Raw genomic sequence first — 24,844 nt, 5'->3', positions numbered from 1 at the left:
GTGACCCAGGAACTGGAGGCATGCTCTGGCTGTGGGCACAGGGAACCCTGTGACTGTGTTGATGAGCCCTTTCAGGGTCTCCAATCTGTCCGTGGGAAGGAAGCCCCTGCCCATGATGTGTCCAGGACTGCCCCAATAGTCCCAGTGCAGCACATAGAGTTTAACATGGACTTGGTGTGGTTCACGAACAGGTCCAGGGTGGCTTACGCGGACAGGAGGAGCATCACGTGATCCCACACCTGTGACCTGGAGCTGCCCTTGACCAACCTATCGTCGAGATAGGGGAAGAGCTGGACCCCATGACATCTGAGGTACGCTGCCACTACACGGACATACATTTTGTGAATATCCTGGGAGCAGTGGACAGGCCAAACGGGAGGACTGTAAATTGGTAGTCCTCCTGCCCAACCGTGAAACAGAGGATGCGCTTCTGCCCCTTGTATATATAATGTGGAAGCACGTATCCTGCGGATCAAAGGCAGTGTACCAGTCCCCGGGATCGAGGGAGGGGGATGATGGAGGCCAGAGAGACTCAAGCGAAACTTGAGCTTTACCATGTACTGGTTCAGGCCTTGCAGGTCCATGATGGGCCTGAGCCCTCGTTTGGCCTTTGGGATAAGGAAATAGCAGGAGTAGTACCCCTTGCGTCTGAACTCTGCTGGCACCACTAGATCAAGTAGCTGCCTCACCTCCAGCTCTAGCAGGGCCTCGTGAGAGGGGTCCTCCAGGAGGGATGGAGGGTGGTTGGGTGAGGTAGAGGTAAACTGGTGGGTGTAGCCCCAGAAGACGGTGTTGAGGACCTAACAGTCCGAGGTAAGCTTCGACCACTCCGGGAGAAAAGCACACAACCGGTTGGAGAAGGGAAGCTTTGTGGGTGGATCCTTGGTATGAATTAGTAAGTCGCCCCCGGTCATCCCATCAAAACTGACACTTTCCCACGTGTTTGCCCTTGGAAGGCCCAAGCTGGGGGGCAAAACAGGACTGCCTCTTTGGGCATTTCTTACAGTCCCATAACTTTTTATAATGGGGCTCATATTTAGAGTGGGTGGTCTGGGTGACAGCCTGCGGAGGCTTAAACTTGGCCCTGGCCAGAGCCAGGACATCGAGGCCAAGTGTCTTAAGCACTGTGTGGGAATCTTTCAGGCCATGCAATTTCACGTCCATCTGGTCCACAGAGTCTTGCCACCAAATGGAAGGTCCTGCAAGGAATTGTGCCTCACTGGACATCCCCAGATTGAAGGGAGCCATGATGCCCTCCCCATGGGACACCTCAGAGGCCATAGAACAGGGTTTCCTCAAACAGGGGTCACTGCTTGTATAGGGAAAGCCCCTGGCGGGCCGGGTCTGTTTGTTTACCTGCCCCGTCCGCAGCTCCGGCCAATCGCGGCTCCCATGGGCCGCAGATCGCTGCTCCAGGCCAAGGGGAGCTGCTGGAAGGGATTTACTGGCTGCCCCTTTCAGCAGCTCCCCTTGGCCCAGAGCAGCAATTCGCAGCCCGTGGGAGCTACGATCAGCCGGACCTGCGGATGGGGCAGGTAAACAAACCTGCCTGGCCCACCAGGGCTTTCCCTACACAAGCAGCGACTCCTGTTTGAGAAACCCTGCCATAGATCTTGCAGCTGTACCAGCAGCATCCAACGCTGCCTGCAGGGTTACCTTAGCAGCCGCTGTACCCTCCTCCACCAGAGCCTTGAACTCCCTCTTGTCATGCTCCCGGAGAGAGTCCTCAAATTTGGGCAGAGAGTCCCACAAACTGAACTCATACCACCCCAGGTGGTCTTCATGGTTTGCCACCCTTAACTGGAAACTTGAGAATGAATAAACATTTCTCCCAAATAAGTCCAGCCTCCTTGAGTCTTTATCTTTTGGAGCAGGAGCTGGTTGGCCCTGCCTCTCCCAGTGGTTGATCGACTCAGCCACCAGGGAGTTGGGGACAAGGTGGATGTACAAGTATTCAGGCCCAAAGTGGGCAAAAAGTACTTCCATTCCATCCTCTTAGAGATGAGGGGCAAGGAAGCTGCGGATTGCCACAAGGTGTCAGAAATTTGCGCCACCCTGTGCAGTGGCGAGGTCAAGAGGACGTTGTTGCAAAAAAAGCAGATGTGATTCTGGGATGCATTAACAGGTATGCTGTAAACAAGACACGAGAAGTCATTCTTCCGCTCTACTCTGCGCTGGTTAGTCCTCAACTGGAGTATTGTGTCCAGTTCTGGGCACCGCATTTTAAGAAAGATGTGGAGAAATTGGAGAGGGTCTAGAGAAGAGCAACAAGAATGATTAAAGGTCTTGAGAACATGACCTATGAAGGAAGGCTGAAAGAACTGGGTTTCTTTAGTTTGGAAAAGAGAAGACTAAGAGGGGACATGATAGCAGTTTTCAGGTATCTAAAAGGGTGTCATCAGGAGGAGGGAGAAAACTTGTTCACCTTAGCCTCTAATGATAGAACAAGAAGCAATGGGCTTAAACTGCAGCAAGGGAGATTTAGGTTGGACATTAGGAAAAAGTTCCTAACTTTCAGGGTAGCTAAACACTGGAATAAATTGCCTAGGGAAGTTGTGGAATCTCCATCTCTGGAGATATTTAAGAGTAGGTTAGATAAATGTATCAGGGATGGTCTAGACAGTATTTGGTCCTGCCACGAGGGCAGGGGACTGGACTCGATGACCTCTCGAGGTCCCTTCCTAGAGTCTATGAGTCCGAGGGTTCCTCCACCTCCTCGGCTTGAAGGTTGAGGCTCTATGCCACCCTTTTCAACAGTTCCTGGTGGACATTAGAGTCCTTCTGTGGAACAGATGGAGGAGGAGCCATAATCACCTTATCAAGGGAGGATGAGGATGAGAGTGCAGTACTCTGCATACCCACAGCTGTTAGAGGTCCCATCACTTGGTCACTCTCCAGGCACGAAACCGGAGATCAACGCCCCACTGACTCCTGTCTGAGAGGCTGAGATAGGGAGGCCAACTGTCTTTCCAAGGCTCTGACCACCAAGCGAGCCACCACCAGTGGCTGCGTCGGGGACCACGGGGCCAGCCAAGGAGCCCAGTGACACTGCACCTATTATGGCACCAGTGGAGCAGGCTGTTCAGCCTGACTAGCCCATCCTATTGACTGACTACTACGAAGGGAGGCTGGGCTGGTGTATGACCTGCCACCGTCCTGCGATTGGGAGGAGCATTGGTGTTGGGAACAGTGCCGACCACAAGACCATGATCCCAGCGTGGAGGAGTGGGAGTACCACTGGTAGCAGCTGCTCCGTGATTGGCTCTGACAGGTGGATGCATGACAGCAAGATGCCAGCGATCGATGCCTAGGACTGCAGGCACAGTGTCGCGGCTGGGTCCTGGAGCAAGACCAAGAAAGGGAACAGTGTCGATGCCTGTATCCATGACCGGCTACGACAGTCTCCCGGAGACTAGGACCTCTGCTGCCATCTGTCCTAGTCTCGATGGGGCCCACTCCCCTCACGAGGTCTACTGTCCCTCAAGGCAGAGTGGTGCCTGGAACCCCTGCCAGCAGGACCCAGCCATACAACCTGGTGGGGTTGATGGCGAATGGTGTCAGGAACATTCCCTAGACCATGCACGGTACCGACCAGGTGGTGACTTCGGAGATCCAAGCAGTGCCTTGCCTCTGGACTGGGGAGCCAATGGTGCCCTGGTACCAGCAGAGACATAACATCCCAAGCCACTTGCAAGGCCTCTGGGGTGAAGGGCACCCAAACATCCAGGGAGGTCGGCGCCGAGTGGGCTGGGTTGCTCCGCTCAACGTGAGTTGTAGGTCAGGGATCAAGAACTGCCCAGCGTGGGTCTAGTCTCTCTCTGGTCTTGCTCTGGTGTCTTGGCAGAGACAACTTCCTCTTAGCCTTTTTGGCATGCCCTGCAGACTAAGAGCAGTGCCAGGCACCGAAGGGCTGCCACTCACCAACACCACGGTACTCAGTGCCGACTCACAGTGGCGCACTGGAGTTGGGGTCAACACCAACTCCATCAGAGTGGCTTGGAGCCCCTTTCCTTCTTGGTCTGAGTCTTCAAGGATCTGCAAATCTTGCAGCGATTGCTGAGATGGGTTTCCCCCAGACAGCATAAACAGTCCACATACGGATCACTCACTGGCATCGGCCGCCTGCAAGTGTCGCATGACTTAAAACGCAGGGCATGCCCCAACCTAGGCACACCAAACTAAACTAACACTCATTTAAACTACTTTAACTACAGGTACTACTAACTATGAATGAACAAGAGTTCAAGAAGGAAGCTGGAGCTAAGTTGGAGCAGAGCAGCTCCGATGCACCTTTACTGGCAGCAGGAAAGAACTGGGGGGGGGGGGGTGGCACACAGTGCCCCTTATACTGCGCCATAGAGGCACCACTCCAGGAGTTGCTAGGGGCGCTCCCCTACGGTACTGCTAGGGGAAAAACGTCCAGCACTGGTGCACATGGTGAGCACGTACACTTCTTGTGGAATGCACATAAGCAATCATTTGAAGAACAAGAAAATGCAAAGTAAGTAAACTTAATTTTAGAAACTAACTTTTACGTATATGAAAACTGAATGTTGTATTGCAAGCCTAGCATGTTCATTCAATAAGTTCTTAGGAAACCATACGTTTCCCCCTTTATATCAGAGACCAGAAATAAAATTTCTGTTTTCATATAGAGTTCTTAATATGCAAGTAATTTAGAAAACCCCCTGAGAAAAGCAGGATTTTTAAAGAGATTATAAATGAGATACGATGATAGTCCTCACCTAAAAAAACTTGTGAGGCTTAAACACTTCAAAAATCAATTAAGTGTCAAATTTAAAGTTTTACATAATATAGACTAAGAACATCAGTGTTAACAATAGTTTTATTTTCTCGTTTTCCTGTCCTTTTCATCCACTTCTCCGACGCGGTCTCATTCACTTGTGCTGCTTTGCATGGAAAGAAAACAGCTGTGCATAAAGGGGTTTTATTTTCCATGTCAATGGGCAAAAATGAAACCTAACAAATCTAACCTAACTACCCTAACCTACCTAAAAGGTACTAAAGTAATAGCCTAATCCTTAGAAGCAAGGGATGTAGATGCTGGCCATGTTCCATCTTGCAGTCACAGGCAGTAAGAAGGAACTGAGTGATGGCTGAGGCCTCACGGACTCCTATAGCGAAAAGCATAAAGGACAAGAGGCTATGCAGGGTGCAGGTGCCACCCCAAAGGAAGGACACTGCTATTCAAAAAAGCCCTTGCATGCAAGATCAGATTCTATTTGCACTAATGATGGAAATTGCATGAACATTTACTCAAACAATTCTTACATACAGTGACATTAGTAAATTACATTTTTGGACCAACTTCTGTGGGTAACAAAGATAAGCTTTCAAGCAACACAGAGCTCCCTACTATCTTTAATGCAGTGTAGCATGTAGAAACAGAGATGGGAGTTGTCACAACTTGGCCAGCCAACTTTCTGTGGACCACTAGCATGTGTTCCACAGATCATCACTAGACCACAGCTTGGGAACCACTGCACTGAACACTAAACGAGACCACAAATCTATTTCATAGAGATAATCATCAAATTATAACATTGTAGTCACTAATGATCTGGGCCATATTCTAACCATGCTACAGCTGCCACCATATTATGTGAGCAATATCATCTTGAGCAGCATCCTTTAGTCAACTCTACAAATTTTTGTCAAACTCTCACTCCAGTGATCTCCAGTTACTTCATTTACAAACTTGTTGGCAAAATTTACCTGTATAAACAGTCCATGTAGTCTGCCCCTTTACTGTATTCTTCCCAGTATCTATGATACATAACCAGTACTTGTTCCTCAGATTCCAGAACACGCTATGAAGGAAAAAAAAACCAAGCCATATAATAAGAGTTTACTTCCAAATATGAGCAAAATATTGTGTACACATGCATGTGCAGTATTTTTGACAGCATAAGAGAGTCAATTGATTACTATGAGTTTCAACAGTGTACTTCAAGCCACAAGGACAAACTGAGACAGTCCCTATTTCAGGGAAACTGAATTTATACCACCAGCTGGAGAAATACAGTTTGATTGACTCAATCAGTATATGAATGACAAAAATAGAATTGCTGAAATATCGTCATGGGTACATGTTTATAATGCAAATACTCAATTGGACAATGCGTCTAATCTATTTTTCTGTGCTTCCCCATCTCTCCCTTTACTCCTATTTTCAACTTGTTCCCCCAGTAAAATATAAAGAAGTAGAAGACACTTTTGGAAAATTGTTCAAATAATTTTAGTTGAAATTATCCATTCACACTAAATACATTTACAATCCCCTTGAAGCCAACAAAATTAAGATATATTTTGGGTTATGAGACCATGTTTTATACTCTCTTTAAGGAATAGTGAAAGCAGCAAGAATACGTACTCCGAACTTTGTCAGCTACATCTATCCACACAGAACTTGCAGAATTTCTTTATTATGTACAGTGACATAACATGCATATTTTTAGTCATAATAGTTACCTTGTGCAAATGGCGTACATGATTTTCCAAAAAAAATTTGGTCTCAGTATAAAGTCTCTCTCCAAGAGGTTCTGGATAGGCCACACATAAAGCATAAATGTCCCTGAGTTTGAAGTCAAGGTTTAAAAGGTTCTTTAAACAGGTTCTGTAAATTTAAGGTTATACTTATGTTTTTCACATTTTGGACAGAACAAAGAGTTACAATGTGTCATACAGCTGTATGCACAATACTCTGGATACCATTTCTTGGAACAGTAAGACATTAGGCATACATTTTTAAAACACACTGGCCAAAGTACACATTTAGACACTAAACAAATGGCCTGATTTTCAAAGTGCTGGGTGTCCAACAATTCAGTGCTCAGCACTGGTGAAAATTCAGTCCCTTATTGTTTAAGGATGAATTTAGAAGTCTACATTTAGGCACACTTTTTAAAGTCTTGCATAATTAGCTTACTAAAAGCAAATGGTCTTAAGATAAGTTACCACTTCATTGCATTTTTAGAGATGTATGAACTCCGCAAATTACCAGCACACATACTAAGAAAGAAATTTGTGTGTGATTTGGAATCCTAGTACACTTATACCCTGATATAATGCTGTCCTCGAGAGCAAAAAAAAATTACCACGTTATAGGTGAAACCGCGTTATATCAAATTTGCTTTGATCTGCTAGAGTGCACAACTCCGCCCTCCCGGAGCACTACTTTACTGTGTTATATCCAAATTCATGTTATATAGGATCGCGATATATCAGGGTAGAAGTTATTAAACAACTGTATTAGTACAAGAAGGCTTTTGTAGTAGAGACTAAACAATGAAGTAGATGGATTTTTGATAAGTATTTATCTTGCTCTGTAAGAAATTTAACTTCACTGGTTTCTGAAACTGAGACTTTTTACATAAAATTATTAGCGTCCCTGTCTAAAGGAGAACCTCCTAGGAAGTTACAGTATTTTATCTTTAACCTAGCTCTTAAAGGAAATCCCTAGGAGGTTCTTTTTTAGACAAGGACACTAACAAACAAAGCCCACAAAAAACACTGCACCATACATGAACATTAGGTAATCTCAAAACCTGAATAATTACTTCTGTCAACCAAAATAGATTATTTTTATTTGCCAAAAATCATCCCCACACTATATACAATTGTGAGTATGATATTAGAATTTTTACGCTTGTTATTTCTGGAATATGGAGAGAAACGGACACTGAAGAATGGATCCACTTCCGCTCTTAAGACTTGCTTAAGTAAGTGAGACTAAAGCAAGCACAAAGCATGTAGTTTGGAAAGTTCACTAGAAAAAGTAATTTTTTTCAACACATTTACTTAACCAAGTAAACAATACACATTTTAGAATAAGGATGATTCCCTTACAGATGGCATTAGGAAACTAGGTCTTTTTTTTAGGTTAATATTGCTTAGTAACCTTTTAAAAGTAGAAATGCACAAGAAAAACTGAAACCCATTCATGCTGATCCAAATTTATGTGATCATCAATGCTAAAAGTACAGTATCAGAAATAAACCTTTGCATACAAAAATGATTATCTGAACTGCAAGATAGACACATACCCATTTTCCTCTAATCATATACTAAATTATTTTAGGATGGCATGTTTGCATGCCCGCTAAAAGTTTAAAAGGAGATGGACAGCAGGCAGGCATTTGCTCATTCAACAACAAAAGAATACACAAAGAGGTTTCAAAGAAAATTTCCAAACTAATTCTTAGTTTTAAATGCAAGTGACAATATGAAAATACTGAAGTACAAAAATAAACAAGTCAGAAAGGGGTTTATGTGGCAGCTGGCATCTTAAAAGCCAAGAACTGTAAAGTTTTATATTAACATAATACTCCACACAGTGTCAGATTACAAGAAGAGTTCTCCTCAGCGTGCAAAGAGGGAAGGAAATATTGGGTAGAAATCCTGGTAAATGATTGATACATTTGTTTTAACAGTGTCGTTGGCACCATGCCAATGACTCATAGGGATGCCACATTAGAAAAGGCAGGACCTAGCTGTATTTCCAGGTTGATAACTTAGAGCCCAGATTAGTCAGTTTGAGAAATTTTGATACATGGGATGAATGGATACAGTAGGTTCTCTCTGGGGAATTGAGGACATTCACTATGTTGCCATGTTGGAACACATCCATTTTCTTCAGGAAGGAATTTCTATGGGTATATGACATCTTAGCTTTCAGCAGGCTGCTTGATTTTTCAGGGAAACAACATGCAAATGAGCCCACTTTCCACAATACCGTAGCACAGAAAACAAAATAGTGGAGACTAATCTCATTTTTTATCTTGTCAACAGACAGGCTGGGGTTCGCTGCAGGGGTGGAACCCAAACACAGAAGGTGTGGCAGAATGATGGTAGGAGTGGTCTCAAATTCTCCGTTACAGAATGCCACCACATCCTCCTGGATGGAGATCAGTGAATAGTTCTGTACATTCTGATTTTGAGGAGATAATTGGCTTGGAGCATGGGGGGGGAAAGAGAAGGCATACAGGCGGTGGCTTAAGCCATAGTTACCAAGACACCAATTCCCTGGCATTCTTGTCCTTGAAAAGTACATCTTTGTATTGATATTTGACACACAGAGGTTCAAAACTTGGTAACTCCCCACTGGGATACTAAAGTGAAAAAAACCTCTCATTGAGACACTTACTCCCAGGTGAAGCTGCAGCCTGCTTATCCACTCTATTGCAGTCAAGTGTGAACCTTCTTGAATAAAAGCTAGCAACTGAATCCACTGAAGTAGGACTTGGGTATCTCTAGAGAAAAGAGACTCCAGGATTCTATTGCTTATTTACTATTCTATAGTCAAGACTTTGACATGGATAAAGACACATGCTTAGTCCAGGCAAGACTGTAGGGCTTTCATAGTCTGATAGTTTCAAACTCATGTGGTAACAGAAGACAAGTTTTGACTCATGGTTCCCCTTCATGCTCAAACTGAGCAAACTCATATCCATATCTCTTGGTGTAATCTTTAGCTTCTCCTTCAGGGAGCTGTGTAGCCAGCTTCTGAGGATCAAACTTGCAGAATCCTTATGGGCCCAAGACAAGATGTTTATACAGAACACCACAGTACCCAGCAACCCCATGAGGGTACTAATACCTCTGGATAGACAAAGTGATAGAAACCAGTTTCCATGCTGAGCTTGCGGATTTTCATGAGCAAGATGTGCCTTCAAGTGCCCAAAGTGCTCACTGTGCCATTCTTCTTGGGGACCACAAAGAATACGAATCAACTTCCCTAAATGTTGCTCTCTCAGTGGGATAACTTAAGTGCCTCAGTTTCCAAAAATTAGAGGTGGCTGTGACACTGTACGTCACTACCAGACTGGAGAAAGCTGGGGATAATTTGTTGCGAGGAGCAGGATTAATGTAGCTCCAGAGCATATCCTGTGTATATGTGATAGTTTGTTTATCTTTAATATATAGAGAGTTTGCCTTTACTTTAGCGTGATAAAGAGGCGTCAAATTGGCTTTTGCTGGATCTAAAGAGGCTCTGGAGATTAACTCTAGTTCCCCTTTCCATCTTCATTCCTAGCCTTGTCAATGTATGGAGAGTTTTCTCTTTTCTTATAGCTCCAGTTCAGAAAATCATCCATCCTTGTAGACAGGAAAGGAATTGTCCCTTTCACTAGATGCTATAACTGCTTTGCCCAAATGACTCAACACAAGCTTTTTTAAAATAAAACACAGATGAAGCTACTTCACCTATCCATCTGCCTTCCAGGTAAGCAAGCACACTTGCCTAAGTTAGAAGTGACAGCTAAAGTAGAGAATGTAATTGTCTCATTTGACACTATCTGCCACAAATGCAGATGGCAGAATTCTCTCTCAGTACTAAACTTAAATTTGCTTGCCAGACAGACCTAACTCATTATGCAAAGCTAGCCTAATAAAATAAAATTATTCAGGCTGTCAAAACACCTGCCACTGCATGGGGAGGGATAGCTCACTGGTTTGAGCATTGGCCTACTAAACCCAGGGTTGTGAGTTCAATCCTTGAGGCCGCCATTTAGGGATTTATTTGGTGATTGGTCCAACCCCCTGCTCAAAGCAGGATGTTGGACTAGATGACCTCCTGAGGTCCCTTCCAACCCTGATATTCTATGATCAGAATTCTTCTCTAAAAAATACTTTCCAAAAAAACCAAATAGATCAGAATCCCTTATCTGGAAAAAACTTCATACTCAACTAAGCAACTACAGCTGAAGCCACAGCTACTTGAGGAATCTGCACAATTACTTCTTGGCTTCTGTAAGCATGCTGAATATAAGCAACTGTCCATATTGTTTGGATTTCACAGGGGCTACCCACTCTAACCAAATAATTTTCTTTATCGATTTGTGCATTAGTATCACAAACTCCTGTTTTGACCCTTCAGAAAAATATTTAATCAGGTTAGATCTGCAGTTTCTCTGGCCTTTTCTGGCCAATGGAGTCAAATAGTAACTGAATCAGAGACACACTCTCTTGAATACAATATCAGGAATAAAAGGGAAAAAGTTTTGGGGTTCTTCCTTCCCCATCCTGGCACAAGAGTAAGCTCACTTTCTTTCTCGGTTGAAGTGGAAGAGCCTTATGAGTAGCAGTGAGACGTAGAATTATGTTTAGATTGAGTACTTCACAGATTTTTCTTCTAAACTGTTGGCTCCAGAAACAGGCTAAAAAAAAAAAAGAAAAAAAAAAAAAGAGTTCACATACATAGCTAGCTTAGTGATACTGGAAGTGATTCCTCAGCCAAACTTGTCCTCACAGTTTGTTAAAATAAATACTTCTTCCCAGGTGATTAAAAATCCCTGCTAATATGTCCTAAAACCAAATTTCCAAACTTTAAGACATGCCTACCCATTTCTGTCCCGAGGTCTCTCCTGTCCTTTTGGGAGATGGGATGAAATTCTGCTTCTACTATGCAAGGAGTTATCTTGAATAATGGAAGCCAACTTCAGCCCCTAAACCTGACAGCTGGCCGATGCCAAATAAGTTGAGGCACAACTGGCAGATGTCTTCAGGTGGAGAAAAAGTTGCAAGAGCATGTGTGTGACATTGTCAATGGCAGCTGCCACTTGCACTGTGCCTGAGCCAGCAATGCAAAACTAGGCTCACCTCAGGCTAAGGAGAGAATCTAGAGAGGGTAAATAAATAACATCAACATAACCTCTGAGGTCTCCAAATCCTCCTGAATACTCACATCCCCAGGTTCAAAAACCCATCCAGATTAGAATTATATAGTAGCAGAAGTCTCTGAACTGATATACATCAGACAGTAGCAGAACTTCCAGATGACTTGTCCGTGCGAGAATTCTCTGGAACCAGCTGACAAGGGAAGGACACATCCCATGCTGAAGACTGGCAGCCATGCCCATTCAACAGACTCCAATGTGAGAAGAATTATGCTGTCATCCTATTCAAATATGTAATTAAGATGGGAGTGTCAAAATAAATACGAAACGTAAATCCAGACTCCCAGATTTCTAGTCTCTGGCAGAATCCTTTGTGAGATTTTAGGGGGAAAAGAGCAGGAAATGCTGCTGGCATTTTATACCGAATTGAAATATTCTATATACAGGGTCCTTTATTTTGGGTGTCCGTCAGTCTATTTGATTGGCTGAAAAAGTGACTATGCAGGCATGAAAAGCAAAGGCACTTGGAATTCTCAATTAAATGTGGACCTTGATATTGTGGAACAGAAAAAAAGGAAAAACAAAACACCACACTATTCTGCACTGTTGAACATCCTCTTTCTAAAGATTTACTTTTACTGTTAAACAGTGAGTGAAATAAAAAAAAAAGCAGCAGTTAGCTACCTTAGCCCAATAAAAATCTGATAAAAGTACAGGTGTCCTGCAAGTTAATGCTTAGAAGCTTTGCCACACCAATTTGTTTATCACATTAACTTTCTAAATTAAAAAGTTACTGTAAGTATCTTTGCTATTGAGAGTAAGTTTTAAACAAAATTAAATTGGCATCTGTACTGTGATAACACTGCATAGTGAAATAACACCAGACCGGTTTTATTTCTGCAGAGGTGCAAACAGAGGAAATCTGAAGGTCAAAGGTAGCGAAAAAATGAGTCATGCTTTACATAAAGAGTCTATGAGCAGGTAACACTATTCAGTTGGTATCCAAAACTCATTTATCCTGTTTTCCTCATTTTAAAGAGAATTGCTCTAAATAAAAAGACAACCCAACAAAAAGAACAACCAACCTCAGGCTCTGTTGGAACAGAGGGGAGAAGCAAATTCCAGAAGTGAGGTTATCCTTTGAGAGGACCATCCCTCATTGAAATGCCAAGACTCACTTTGACCACCCAAGCCCATCTCAACTACTGCAAGTATGTCTCCATTTCTGCAGTGTACGATAATACACTGCTACAAAATGTGGTCTAGAATCAACTGGATTCCTTTCTCTGTAACAATATTAAGCTATTCACTGTAAATATGAAGTTTCTAATACCATACCACATTTAAAAAACCTAAATACTTCCTCCTCCTCCTCTCAATTCTTCATACCATCTTCTGGTTATACCATCGGTTTATTTAAAAAGTTGATGGTATAAACAGATCAGACTGATCAATGGTGCTATAATCAATAAGTGTGCTAACAGTGAGAGAGTTTTAATACTACACAGTTCAAAATTCGTTACATTACTTCTCTAGGTTACCAAGTCTAACAAAAAGCAAGAAAAATAATACACATTTAAGAAAAATTAGTACAAGTTTAAAGCTCTTGCAAATACACCTCTACCCCAATAGAATGCTGTTCTCAGGAGCCAAAAAATCTTACCGCGTTATAGGTGAAACCACGTTATATCGAACTTGCTTTGATCTGCGAGTGCACATCCACCCCACACCACAAGCACTGCTTTACCGCGTTATATCCAGTCATGTTATATCAGGGTAGATGTATCTAAAATCATGACTATCTTAAGAGACAGTTTAGTTTGGAACAATCTATGTTCATTTAAGCAAGACGTCTCAAGAGTGTGTGTGTGTGTGTGTGTGTAAAAAAAACACTTCAAAAAAAAACCAAAATCATGCAAGCTGGCTTTTTAAAACTAGCTTTTTAGTTTTTTTAACTGTCACTGTAACAGCATCTGAATTATTAAATGATTATTTCAGATTTGGATCAAACTAACACTAACTCTATAGAAAAAAATTGGTAAAGTCATTAAGTTTTGAATACCCACCAATGAGACCTGTGTTGAAGTATATAATTTACTTAAGCTAGAAGCAGCTCCCAAAAGAGCCAATCTTTACTTATAAACTACAAGCTGACAGAAGCTCATCATGCTACGCAGGTGCAGAGGGTATTCCAAGAAGATCTCCTCTCCTATAGCTGCAAGATGCCAAAATAGTCACTATGCTGCCACCTTCCTAAACATGGAGTTAAGAGTTTATGACCACTGGGGTACTAGCAATTACACCAACGGCCTCCACTAAGCAAAATTTGGGAGTTTGCTAGTGTGCCTTCTCTAGCTGACTGATGTTCAGTGAGCTGCAGAATAAGTTCTGAAAGGGGGAATCAGTACAAAATTGGTCATGTATGGTTCAAAAATAATCTAGATGTTCCTCACACAAATGTTACAAATTGGGGTTATATAGGAAAAAGGTAATATTTTGAAAGATTTAAAAAAAAAAAAAAATTCAGCTCCAGTGATGTATGGAGTAACAATTTCAAATGTTTTTGAAATGAGAAAAGGTGCCAGCTCGAATTTTTAAAACAAAGGCTCCCATGTACAACTTAAAAAAAAAAAGAAAAAAAAATGCTGTGGTGTGTGATTATCAGGGCAGAAACACTTATCTTATTCCTTTGCAGGCTCTTGAAGAGTGTAAAACGTAAATGTAAATTTTATAAGTATTTTGAATTACTTTTTTTAAATTCTGGCTAACTTCTACAGCTCAGAGCTACAACCTTGATTTATGCATCCTTCTGAGATTGGAACATGTAGTTCTTAAAGAGCTTATTTTTGGTTTTCATGAATTGCACTTATGGTTAAAGAGTAACAGAACAATTTGACAAAATGCAAGTCCTCTCAAACCCAAATCAGTAGTGACTTCTTAAATTATAGAAGTAACAGTGCTTTTAAGATCTGGTTGTCCTAAAGACAGGGTGAGAAGTCGTGACTCCAGAAGTGCAATTATAAAAGGGTTTCTAATGCAAGAGCCACCAGCGAATTTATTGTCCTTGAAAGTGAGGTGCAAGTGGACTTGAAACCAACTCAATTTTATGTTGTTCTTTAGGGACAGCAACATGGACACAATAAAAAGCCATCTACTCTGAAATGCAAGCACAGCTTGTTAAATAGGATGTAGACTCAAAAGGCTCTTCTTCCCTTTTTGTAAATTTATGTGGTAGAAATCTATGTATCAAAATCTGCCCTATAGGATCTGGACTCTTAGATCTGAAATTTACTGCTTGTCAGAAGGATTCAGATTGCAGGTGAGTCTGAGAAGTCACTTAGAATTCACCCATTATTCCCCACTACAAGGCAGCTTTTTCTCTGAAGGAAGGGGGGGGGGGGAGGGGGAAAGAAGAAGTCAGTAGGTTATGCCTCTATTATTCTACAAGCCTATTTTAGTTGCAACAACAATGCTTCTCTCTCATAACAGAAGATCCTTCACATCATAAGATTATATGTAAAAGAGAGAAGGGTGAGTATTACCACAAACTACATTTAAGAAAAAAAATTTTATCTTTGGCTGTTGGAGAAGAATAAAATGGTAAATGGCATTAAAGCAAGATGTGAGTTGATAATGTGGCAGAAGCTTTTGCCCTGGCCACTATTAATTCAGGAAGTGATTTAAGTTATAAAGATGTATACATTACATCTTTACATGCTATCAAGAATACTTAGAACCAATAAGTGGTTTAACTTCCGTGTATAATTAAAATAGCTTGCTTATAAGGATGGGGAGTCTCAACCCATAGAAATTTTGAACAAAGAACAGTTCCAGGGTAGTGGAAGACTGATATAAATGAGTTTAAACACACAACATACCTCTTTGGAAGGGAAAGAAAACAGTTAATAGGTGTAACCAGAGCTGTTTTAAGATTTATCCTGCTGAAAGGAATGTGAAAAACAGATTTGATTATTTCCACTTCTATACAAAAACAGTGAAAAACAAATCACATTTGTATAAAACCACAGGTCTTCCTCTCAATGCCTCATCCAAAACTCATTTGAAGTCAGTGAAATAATCTCATTCGTTTTAATGGGCTTTGGATCAACTCCACATTACTGTGTTACAAAGTGTGAGGGCCACTCTGTGCTAAGTATATTTTTCTACATATGAATAAAGGCGAAATTCTGTTTAAAGGATACGAGAAGCGGTCATTCCATGTCGCTCTTTCAACATAATCCAACATTACAACAGCTTTAATTGTTGTAAGAAGTTTGTTCCATGTTTCATCAAAATCAACTACTCGTGGTTTCAGGGACATTGTGGGGATTTAGTGTTAATCTGTAGGGGAGAAAAAACAAGTGTTAGTTTCAACCTCCTAAATATTAAAAAGCAGTCAAACAGCACGTTTCGAGAGTTTTTAGAAAGTAACTGGTAGAGCCCTGAAACTCTTCTTCCTTTAAAGCAAATAGTAATTTCTTTAAAAGCATCACCTTGAAACTCTCTCTTCATATCATAACTATGTACACTGGTGTAACACTGTGCATGAAGGACCCCATATAAAAATTAAATAGGTACCTCTTATTCTAATATTAAGGTCACAATCTATGAAGATTAAACTTAAGGTCTCTAAAAAGTAACATCTGTTAAACTGCACTAAACAGTGTGTTTTGAACAGGAACATTGAATGTGTACAACTTTATGAATTATTTGGTTGCTTCTGAACAAAATAATATTGTCCCTGCCCTAAGGAGCTTACTTTCTCAGATGATGTACAAGCATGCTGAATACATTCAAGTTAGTATTGTGTGTCTACCTCAGACCACCAATATTTGTCATGAACATTTGTTATATCATGCACAAAACTCTAGCCATCCACCTCTTACTCTGATGATTAACAATGAAAAAGTAGTTCTGTATTTTTGCTTGTCAAAAAGGTGTGTATTCCTCTGGAAAACACAAGTATAAATTTGCTATACTGACTATACATATTTTCACATGCACACACAAAATAAGCATCAAAAGGTTAATATTGTAACCCACTGAAGAAACGTATTTCAAAAAATAGTATTTGAACTCATCCAAATGCTGCTAACAGAATGAGCAAGTGTTAGTAGCTTAGGCAACACATTCTTCCCAAATGGTTTTAATAATGTTATGTGAATACTTGGTAATCCTAAAACCAGGTAAAGTTGATGCCATATGTTGTGATCAAACTAGTGAGCCACAGGTTAATGGATGACAGTCAACTTAAAACACAGCAATTACCATACTAGATCAGACCAGTGGTCTAGCTAGCACAGCAGGCTGCGTCTGGCAGCAGCAAAAACAAAAATTAAGAAACCCTGCATAGACAATGGGTCTATGGGCAGGGAAGGTTATTCCCATAAGATAAAAGTTTCCTCCTTATCCCTTTCAGTTAAGAGTTAGGCTTATGCTCTTCACATGCTGTTACATAGTTCTTAACACTTGATGGTGAATTGGACAGACTCTACCCTTGAGACTTGGAGATGATCATGCTTGTGAGCTCTATATACATATCAGGTACTTACACTATTCTAATTGAATCTCTGCACTTTCATATCTTCATGGTTTAGTACCTGCAAGGATCTGACAAATAGTCAATGGACACCAAAGAGTACAGCATTCTGCAGCTCAACTACTTGCAGTGCTTGGTCCATTAAAAGCAGAAAGATCTGTATTTGTACGTTCTTAATTAGAGATGCCTCTTCACAATCCTTCATATTGACACTGCTTGAATACACAAGGTTCTGCAGTACTTATGAACTTTTGCATGAGAAGGAGGGACAGAAGGAGGCAGTCCATCCTTAAAGTCAGACGTGTGGTGTAAAATTTTGAGTTGTGCGCTGCAGTATTACAATGTGATCTCCTACAATACTGAAGTGACAACCCTTAGGCACTCAGTTACAGGTTTAATTCTGCCACCTTGAACAATACTGAAAGTTCATCATCATCCAGAAAGCCCATCCTTTGTTATGTATCTTGATCTGTTGGAAAATTATTCGTGTTTTACACTGAAGCCTTGAAAGGATTATTGTTCAATGACCTTAACTGTCTTGTTCCGAGAGAAAAATAGTCTCCTTTCTCAAGGAGTAATGACTCCCTATTTATGACAAAGCTGATCAACTTGAAGGGTACTAGCCTAGTAACATTTACGAATTCACTGCATGTGTCAGCACACTCACCTACTACCTAGTAACTGATGGCTGGAGTCTTCACTACTGGCTGAAAACTATCCTAAGTAGCATTCTGTACTTTGGCAATAATCTTGCCTCCTTACTGAATGGTTCCTAGCCCAGTGGATTACATAGTTGCTGTGTACGGCCTCTAGACAATGTCCAAACAGAATCTGAGGTCAGCAGGGATTCCTTGAAAGCAATAGAAACAAGGCCATTTACAGTTGGCCTCAGAATGAAGGTGGAATATCAGTGCTTCAAAGAGTCAAAATTCTGAGAAGTAGTAAGGTAAAGCCTGTCCTATACAAGGAAGCAAAGATCCGGATATCTTTAGATAAAAGCCAACTCAATCTAGGTCCCAAACTTGTGAACAGGAGCAGCTTTTTATGCTACTGGTATACTCCTTTGCAAGGCACAGGAAAGACTGTACACATGTAGTCCCCCTACAGAAGTGCATGCTTGCGCATGAGACAAAAGAGCACCTGGCCACGAACAAAATAGTTGAAATTGATCAAGTGCTGCCAACTGCATACATTAAAAAAAAAAAAACACCACACAAACACACCTCTTTTCAATATGCCACGGCAGCCAAAAAGACAAAAAGTGTACTAGACTGTATTTAATATTGGCCACTTTCTCTAAAACGGATATAGTAGAAATAGAGGGTGTTTAGATTGCCTTTGTCAGGGATCTCTGAAGCATGGAAAAACTTGCATATAAAGACTGCAAAGATTTGGTCTGTGTAGTTTGAGAGGACACAAAGCGGGAAGATGGGAAAAGCATACAAAATAATGCACGATTTAAGAGAGAGTAGATCAGGCACTTCTATTTCCCTTCTCCCACAATAAAACAGAAATTTAATAAAATTTAAAGTTTTGAACTGATAAAAATACTTGTAAAAAATTGGCCAATGGAACTCATCACTAGAATAACATGAAGGCAGAGAGCTTAGTAGGATTCTGAGTAGTATTGGACATTTATACAGATGAGACTATCAAGCTATATCAAGATACTGTCCTAGAACAGGACCCTTTTTCCTGCTAAAAAACTAACTTACTACTATTAACACACACCAAATGATGTATGAGTATTTTCAGTTTAATATAAACATTCAAAACATTTATAAAATGGACACTATGTTTAAAGAAAAGGTATTTTCCAGAATCCAGAAATAATACATTGCTACTATTAACATGAATTGACAAAAATGGCAACAAGTTATAATAAATCCCAGGAAAGGAAGAGATTTGAGGGGTATGTCTTCCAAAAGGAAGATGAACTCCACTAAAAGAAACTAAGAAATAAACCCCAATAAAGCGTGTCTTTGGCAACCAACAAAAATTAGTAACTGGTCTTGATCTAAAAGGATTAATCACACAATTATATTAAAATGTGGGAACACTTTTGATGAGACCTAAGCAGGTCATCTCTATTCTTTAACAGTTTGAAGGCTCCCATGACACTTTTTGTACGAGCAGGGATTAATAGCCGTGTCCTCACATGTCAATAAAACGGTTGTGTAGCATGCTGTGCACCAGTTTGTTGCTGCCACAGTTCTATCTAAGTATCTCTACACAAGGAAGAGTTTTCTTCCTGTCATGAGAAACTAAACTTGATTGAAGAAAGTTTCTCCCTCATGAGGTATACACGACCAATGATGCTGTATTTCAGTGGTGCTGAATATATGTAATCTGTATAGCAGTTTCAGATCCTTTGTGACAAAAAAATAAACCCAGATATGTCAAATATTAACTGGTTTGAGATAGAGTACTTATTGGAGATGGATACATTGCTGGAGTTAAAACTGCAATAAAGTATTTATATAAATTTCTTTTTATAATTTCAAAACATTTTTAGATGAACTAATTAATCCTCTGAAATTTCAGTACAGCTTGCCTATAACAAAGTGTTACACAAAACACTCCTGTGTGTAAGTGTAGCTACAATGTGGACACACTGCACTAATATAATAAGTAATAAACTAGTGCAGGTCTTCTCTACACCAAGAGTTTGCACCAGTGAAAAACCAGGTAGATATACTTTAACCCCATCACACATTAGAAGCAGCAGACAGTCTTTGGTTCCCATCATCATATGTTCTATTTATGAGTGGGGGGCTATTAAATGTGATAAATGCAGATTGTGTGACCACATGCAGGTCCCAATAGTTCTCAGCTATATAAATATGCTGTGAAAGCAAAAGACACACAAGGGTGGAGTGCGGAGGGCCAGCCAGGGGAAGAGATTGGCTGCTTAAATTAGGACACGGAAAAGATCCAATTTGGCCAAGTCCAGCAGCCAGGGGCCTGGAAATCGCCCAGGAGCGGAATCAGTGAGCGGGCGGTGGGCCCCTCACCTCCCTGCCCCTCCACACCCACATTATTCACTCCCAAACCAAAAGTGAAACTGGCGGGGACGGGCGTGTAACATTTCCCCGGGGGGCGGATGCCGGGGCCTGCGAGGAACAACTCAGAACGGGTGCAAAGAGCCAAACATGGCCGGGACCTCAACCCGGCGGGGCTCAGCGTGGGGAGAACAAAACCCGTCACGAGAGCGAGAGGTTTTGGGGAGCAGCCAACAGATCCCCGGGGGGGGGGGGGAGTCAGTCCTCTCGGGAGGCGCCGGGCCAGCAAATGCGCTCGGCGGTAACATACCGCTCCGAGCCGGGCCCAGAGGATCCAGGCCGTGCGCGAGGTCATGCCCCCTCGGAGCCGGGGGAAGCCCTCACTCCGCTTCCCCCCGGCGTTCGCTAGGAAGCCAGAGGCGCCTCCAGCGCGGGATTACCTGGCAGGAGAGGCCTGGGTCAGCAGAGCCGGCCGGCCGGCCTCCCTCCTCCGTGTCCTGAGGCTGCAGTCCCTGCCCCGCTCCCCCTCCTCACAGCGCTGCCATTACCCAGCCGCGGCCCCCAGCCCCGTCTCTCCGCCGGCGCCGCCACTGCCCTGCAGACCGCGGGGTGGCAGGGGCAGCCTCCCTACACTCCGGCCCCATCGCACTCCGGGCCTGCCTGATACTCACCCGCCTCCCTGCGTGCGCCTCAACTGACACAGCCGGCCACTGCGTGCGTCTGCCCAAAGGCGCTGGGCGAACGGCCGGGCTTGGCCGCGATGCACCTCTCCCCCGGCCGGCTTGGTACAGTCCGCACTACGGGAAGCGCAGAGGCTCTAAATTCATTCGACTTCTGTTACCGTAAATAACTAATTGGATTCCCCTTATCGCGGGGCCCTCATGCGCATGCTTCGCGCTGCTTGTTCGGATTTATTGCTTTTCTCCACAATGCGCATGCGTTACTCACCAGCTTCAATATGGTATTTTCTGCGCATGTTCCCGCTTCCCGGTCTTCTGCACATCGCAATAAATCAGTCTCTGGGGTGCGCTGCACTCACAGGTTGAAATGGGATCTCGGAGGGGCAATCGAAGTTACGCACATGGGATTCCTTCACACCGGTCTCCTGCACCACAGTCCCAGCTCTGCCACTCCACCACGGCTACTGCATCCACTTTGCCTCACATCCTGCACACGCACCAATGCTGCGTCCTCCCATACGGCTGCACCACACACAGGTCCCACCCCACATGCCTCCAACCTTCCATAGAATTAAAAACACAGGAATAGATACAGTACAAGAAACCCTCTAGCAGGGAGATGTGGGATAACCTTTCCGCCCAGGAAAGTCTCATCCTATACTCTATTAGAGTCCAATTCCCTAGGAAGAGAGGGAGGAGGGGCATGCAGACCTCCCACCTCCCTCGCCCTTCCAAAAAGCCCGCTCTGCATTTTCTTATTATTTACTATTGTATTCAGAGTCAGACTAGACTGAAAATAACTACTATAAAAAAAGAAGATGCCTATACTACAAGACATACACTTGAAGGCTAGTCACAGGCATTTAGAACAAAATACCTACATCTCTAAACACACGTTTACAGCTAGCTCCCCTGCTATCTCCACTATCAGCGCCCCCCTATGACCTTCCTCGCCCCGCTGTGAGAACGAAGAAGGTGTTCTTAATCGATTTAACTCACGCAAGATGACAGGCCAGTTTGTAGTTTACACACAAGTTAAGAACACTTTTCCCCCTAGTGAAGGCAGTCCACGTGTGATTACTTAGAGCTCTCACCCACTTCTCCACATAATTTATAACAAATATCCCACTACCCCTGAGATTCTCACAGCTTGATATGCTCCTACCTGTGATGGGATAAGAGGGAAGGTCCTCATGGATTGGTAACTGATTAAAAGATAGGGATAAATGGTTTGTTTTCAGAATGGAGAGCAGTAAATAGTGATGTTCCCCCAGGGGTCTGTACTGGGACAAGTCCCATTCAACATATTCATAAATGATCTGGAAAAAAAACGGTAAACAGTGAGGTGGCAAAATTTGCAGATGATACAAAATTATTCAAAATTATTAAGTCCCAGATGGACCGCAAAGAGCTACAAAAGGATCTCACAAAACTGGGTGACTGGGCAATACAATAGCAGATGAAATTCACTGTTGATAAATGCAAAGTAATGCACATTGGAAAACCTAAACCCAACTGTACATATAAAATGATGGGGTCTAAATGAGCTCTTATCGCTCAAGAAAGAGACCTTGGAGTCATGGATAATTCTCTGAAAACATCCATTCAATGTGCAGCAGCAGTCAAAAAAGCAAACAAAATGTTGGGAATAATTAAGAAAGGGATAGATAAGAGGACAGAAAATATCATATTGCCTCTATATAAATCCATGGTATGCCCACATATTGAATATTGCATGCAGATGTGGTCACCCCATCTCAAAAAAAGATATATTGAAACTGGAAAAGGTTCAGAAAAGGGCAAGAAAAATTAGGGGTATGGAAAAGCTTCTATATGAGGAGCAATTAATAAGACTGGGACTTTTCAGCTTGGAAAAAAAGACAACTAAGGGAGGATATGCTAGAGATCTATAAAATCATGACTGGTGTGGAGAAAGTAAATAAAGAAGTGTTATTTACTTCTTCTCATAACACAAGAACTAAGGGGTCCCCAAATTAAATTAAGAGGCAGCAGGTTTAAAACAAAAAGTATTTTTTCACACAACACAGTCAACCTGTGGAACTCCTTGCCAGAGAATGTTGTGGAATGCTAAGACTATAACAGGGTTCAAAAAAGAAACAGATACATTAATGGAGGATAGGTCCATCAATGGCTATTAGCCAGGATGGGCAGGTATGATGTTTGCCAAAGAAGCTGGGAATGAGCAACAGGGAAAGGATCACTTGATGATTACCTGTTCTGTTCATCCCCTCTGGAGCACCTGGCATTGGCCACTGTTGAAAGACAGGATATTGGGTTTGATGGACCTTTGGTCTGACCCGTTACGTACTTTCCACCCCCAACGACTCCTCATGGTATTCTGCATAGCTGCCTCTTCAGCTTTCATTGACGATATGCTGTGGGAATCAGCAGTTGCCAATCACTGGGAAGAGTGAACATTTTCTTAGCCAAGACATAACTTAACAGGCTGCTGTTTTGCTTAATGATCCCTTTTGCAGTTTGTCTAAGTTGGGCAGTATTGCCAAGTTCCACCACAGACCTACCTACATTGGCCCCTCAAAAAGGTGTAAACTAACTTATGTAAAACTAACATTTTTATAGGTTATATATACTCACAGTTGACTTTCCCCCACCTGTCCCTTATCTCTTAAACTTCCCTTCTGCTCTTCTCTCATCATGCTGAATCAAACCTGTAAACCAGCTCCTCCCTTCAAGGATGTAGTCATTTATGAATGGACTCTCTGAAACAAGATACCCCACTACAGTACTCTCTACTTTTCTCCAAGTCTCCCACCCAAACAAACAACTCATCAATCTTTTACCTTCACAGTCTATGAATTCCTTCCTAATATTAGTTGGACTCAGGCACCTCCTTCCCAGATTGTGCTCATCTCTCATTCCTCCAGCAGGCTAGGCCAGTTTTCTCTTGACCAGGGACCTGGCTATTTGGATCTCTCTCCACCCAGAACACTGTTACTCAGTGAGCAAGATGATGACTTCTGTGGTCACTGCTTAGCACAGGGAGGAAAACAAAACCCAGGAGAGTTTGGGTCATACAAGGGGGACTGTTTCTTTGCCTCCCTAGCCCCAGATGCAAATCATGTAGGAGAGAATGAGCCCCTTTTACCTTACCCAAAGCAACTGATAAAGCATCCTTAGGGTAGAGCAGCTGATTATTACCTCAGGATACAAGGCAGCTACAGAGATCAAAAAGTGATTTTCTATTTTGGAAGGTGGGGTTCTGAACTGCAGAGAGCTGCAGCTTGCAGCCAACACCAGGCTCTGGCTGCTCTTGTGTTAGAGTTATATAATGTTTAAATAAAAAAATAATGTAGTTATTAAATACAAGCCCTGCTTTTCCTAAATAAGAATATAGACCTGAGCAACTGGGAGAAGTGGGGAGTTTCTGGCAGTTATCCAGAAAGAAAAAGATGCAAAGCTAGACTGCAGGCTATAAAACAAGAGTCTTCAGTGAAAAAACAAAGATTGGGCAAGTCTGTGCAATCACCTGGAGTAAGAGTGCAGCACCTTGTAAAGGTCAGATAATCCTAAGGCTGTTGATATTTTTAGATCAATTGCAGTTAGAGGAAGGTTGTGCTATGGTGAAACATCTGCAGCTGTATTAGATTCACGTGAAATAAGGAGCACATTGAATGATAGACTCTTCAGCTCTACTGCTATTCAAACAGTAAGTAGAATGGGTTTCAGCGATGTCATGTACTTCTTGTACACAATAGGTTGCAAGGCTGCTACTAGCAGCCACGTTTCTGTAGCAGATAGGGACTGACTGCAGACTTTTCATAGAGATACACACCAGATATGTTTCCTATAACAAGATACTTCAGTGCTCTGTCAGGTGTGGCTGAGGTTAGCTTAATTAAGGTTTGTCTCACACAGCACCACCTAGTGGTTAAACAGAATCATACGGTTTAGCATTCCATTCCAGGCGAGACCTCTAACAGGTGGAGAGGATGGAATGTTGAAGTC

General features: G+C 42.4%; 1 protein-coding gene across 7 annotated transcripts in view; it reads right to left on the bottom strand.

Annotated features, from left to right (window-relative positions):
• CUL2 (cullin 2) overlaps positions 1–21,245 on the bottom strand; it is a 115,372-nt gene extending 94,127 nt beyond the window's left edge. Inside the window, exons 1-4 of one of the 7 annotated variants that reach the window (XM_030550173.1) lie at positions 21,126–21,245; positions 15,839–15,977; positions 6,493–6,595; positions 5,737–5,831 (exon numbers count right to left, since the gene is read on the bottom strand). In XM_030550173.1, the coding sequence (XP_030406033.1) occupies positions 5,737–5,831; positions 6,493–6,595; positions 15,839–15,957 (317 nt within the window). In that variant the 5' untranslated portion in view covers positions 15,958–15,977; positions 21,126–21,245. The other 6 variants (XM_030550175.1, XM_030550176.1, XM_030550174.1 and 3 more) reach the window with 6 other exon arrangements.
• Positions 21,246–24,844: the final 3,599 nt, after the last annotated feature.

This window comes from Gopherus evgoodei, chromosome 2 (genome assembly GCF_007399415.2).
Source record: "Gopherus evgoodei ecotype Sinaloan lineage chromosome 2, rGopEvg1_v1.p, whole genome shotgun sequence".
NCBI classification, from domain to species: domain Eukaryota; kingdom Metazoa; phylum Chordata; order Testudines; family Testudinidae; genus Gopherus; species Gopherus evgoodei.
Note: the sequence above shows the minus strand (reverse complement) of the source record. Positions and strands in the feature narration are given on the sequence as shown.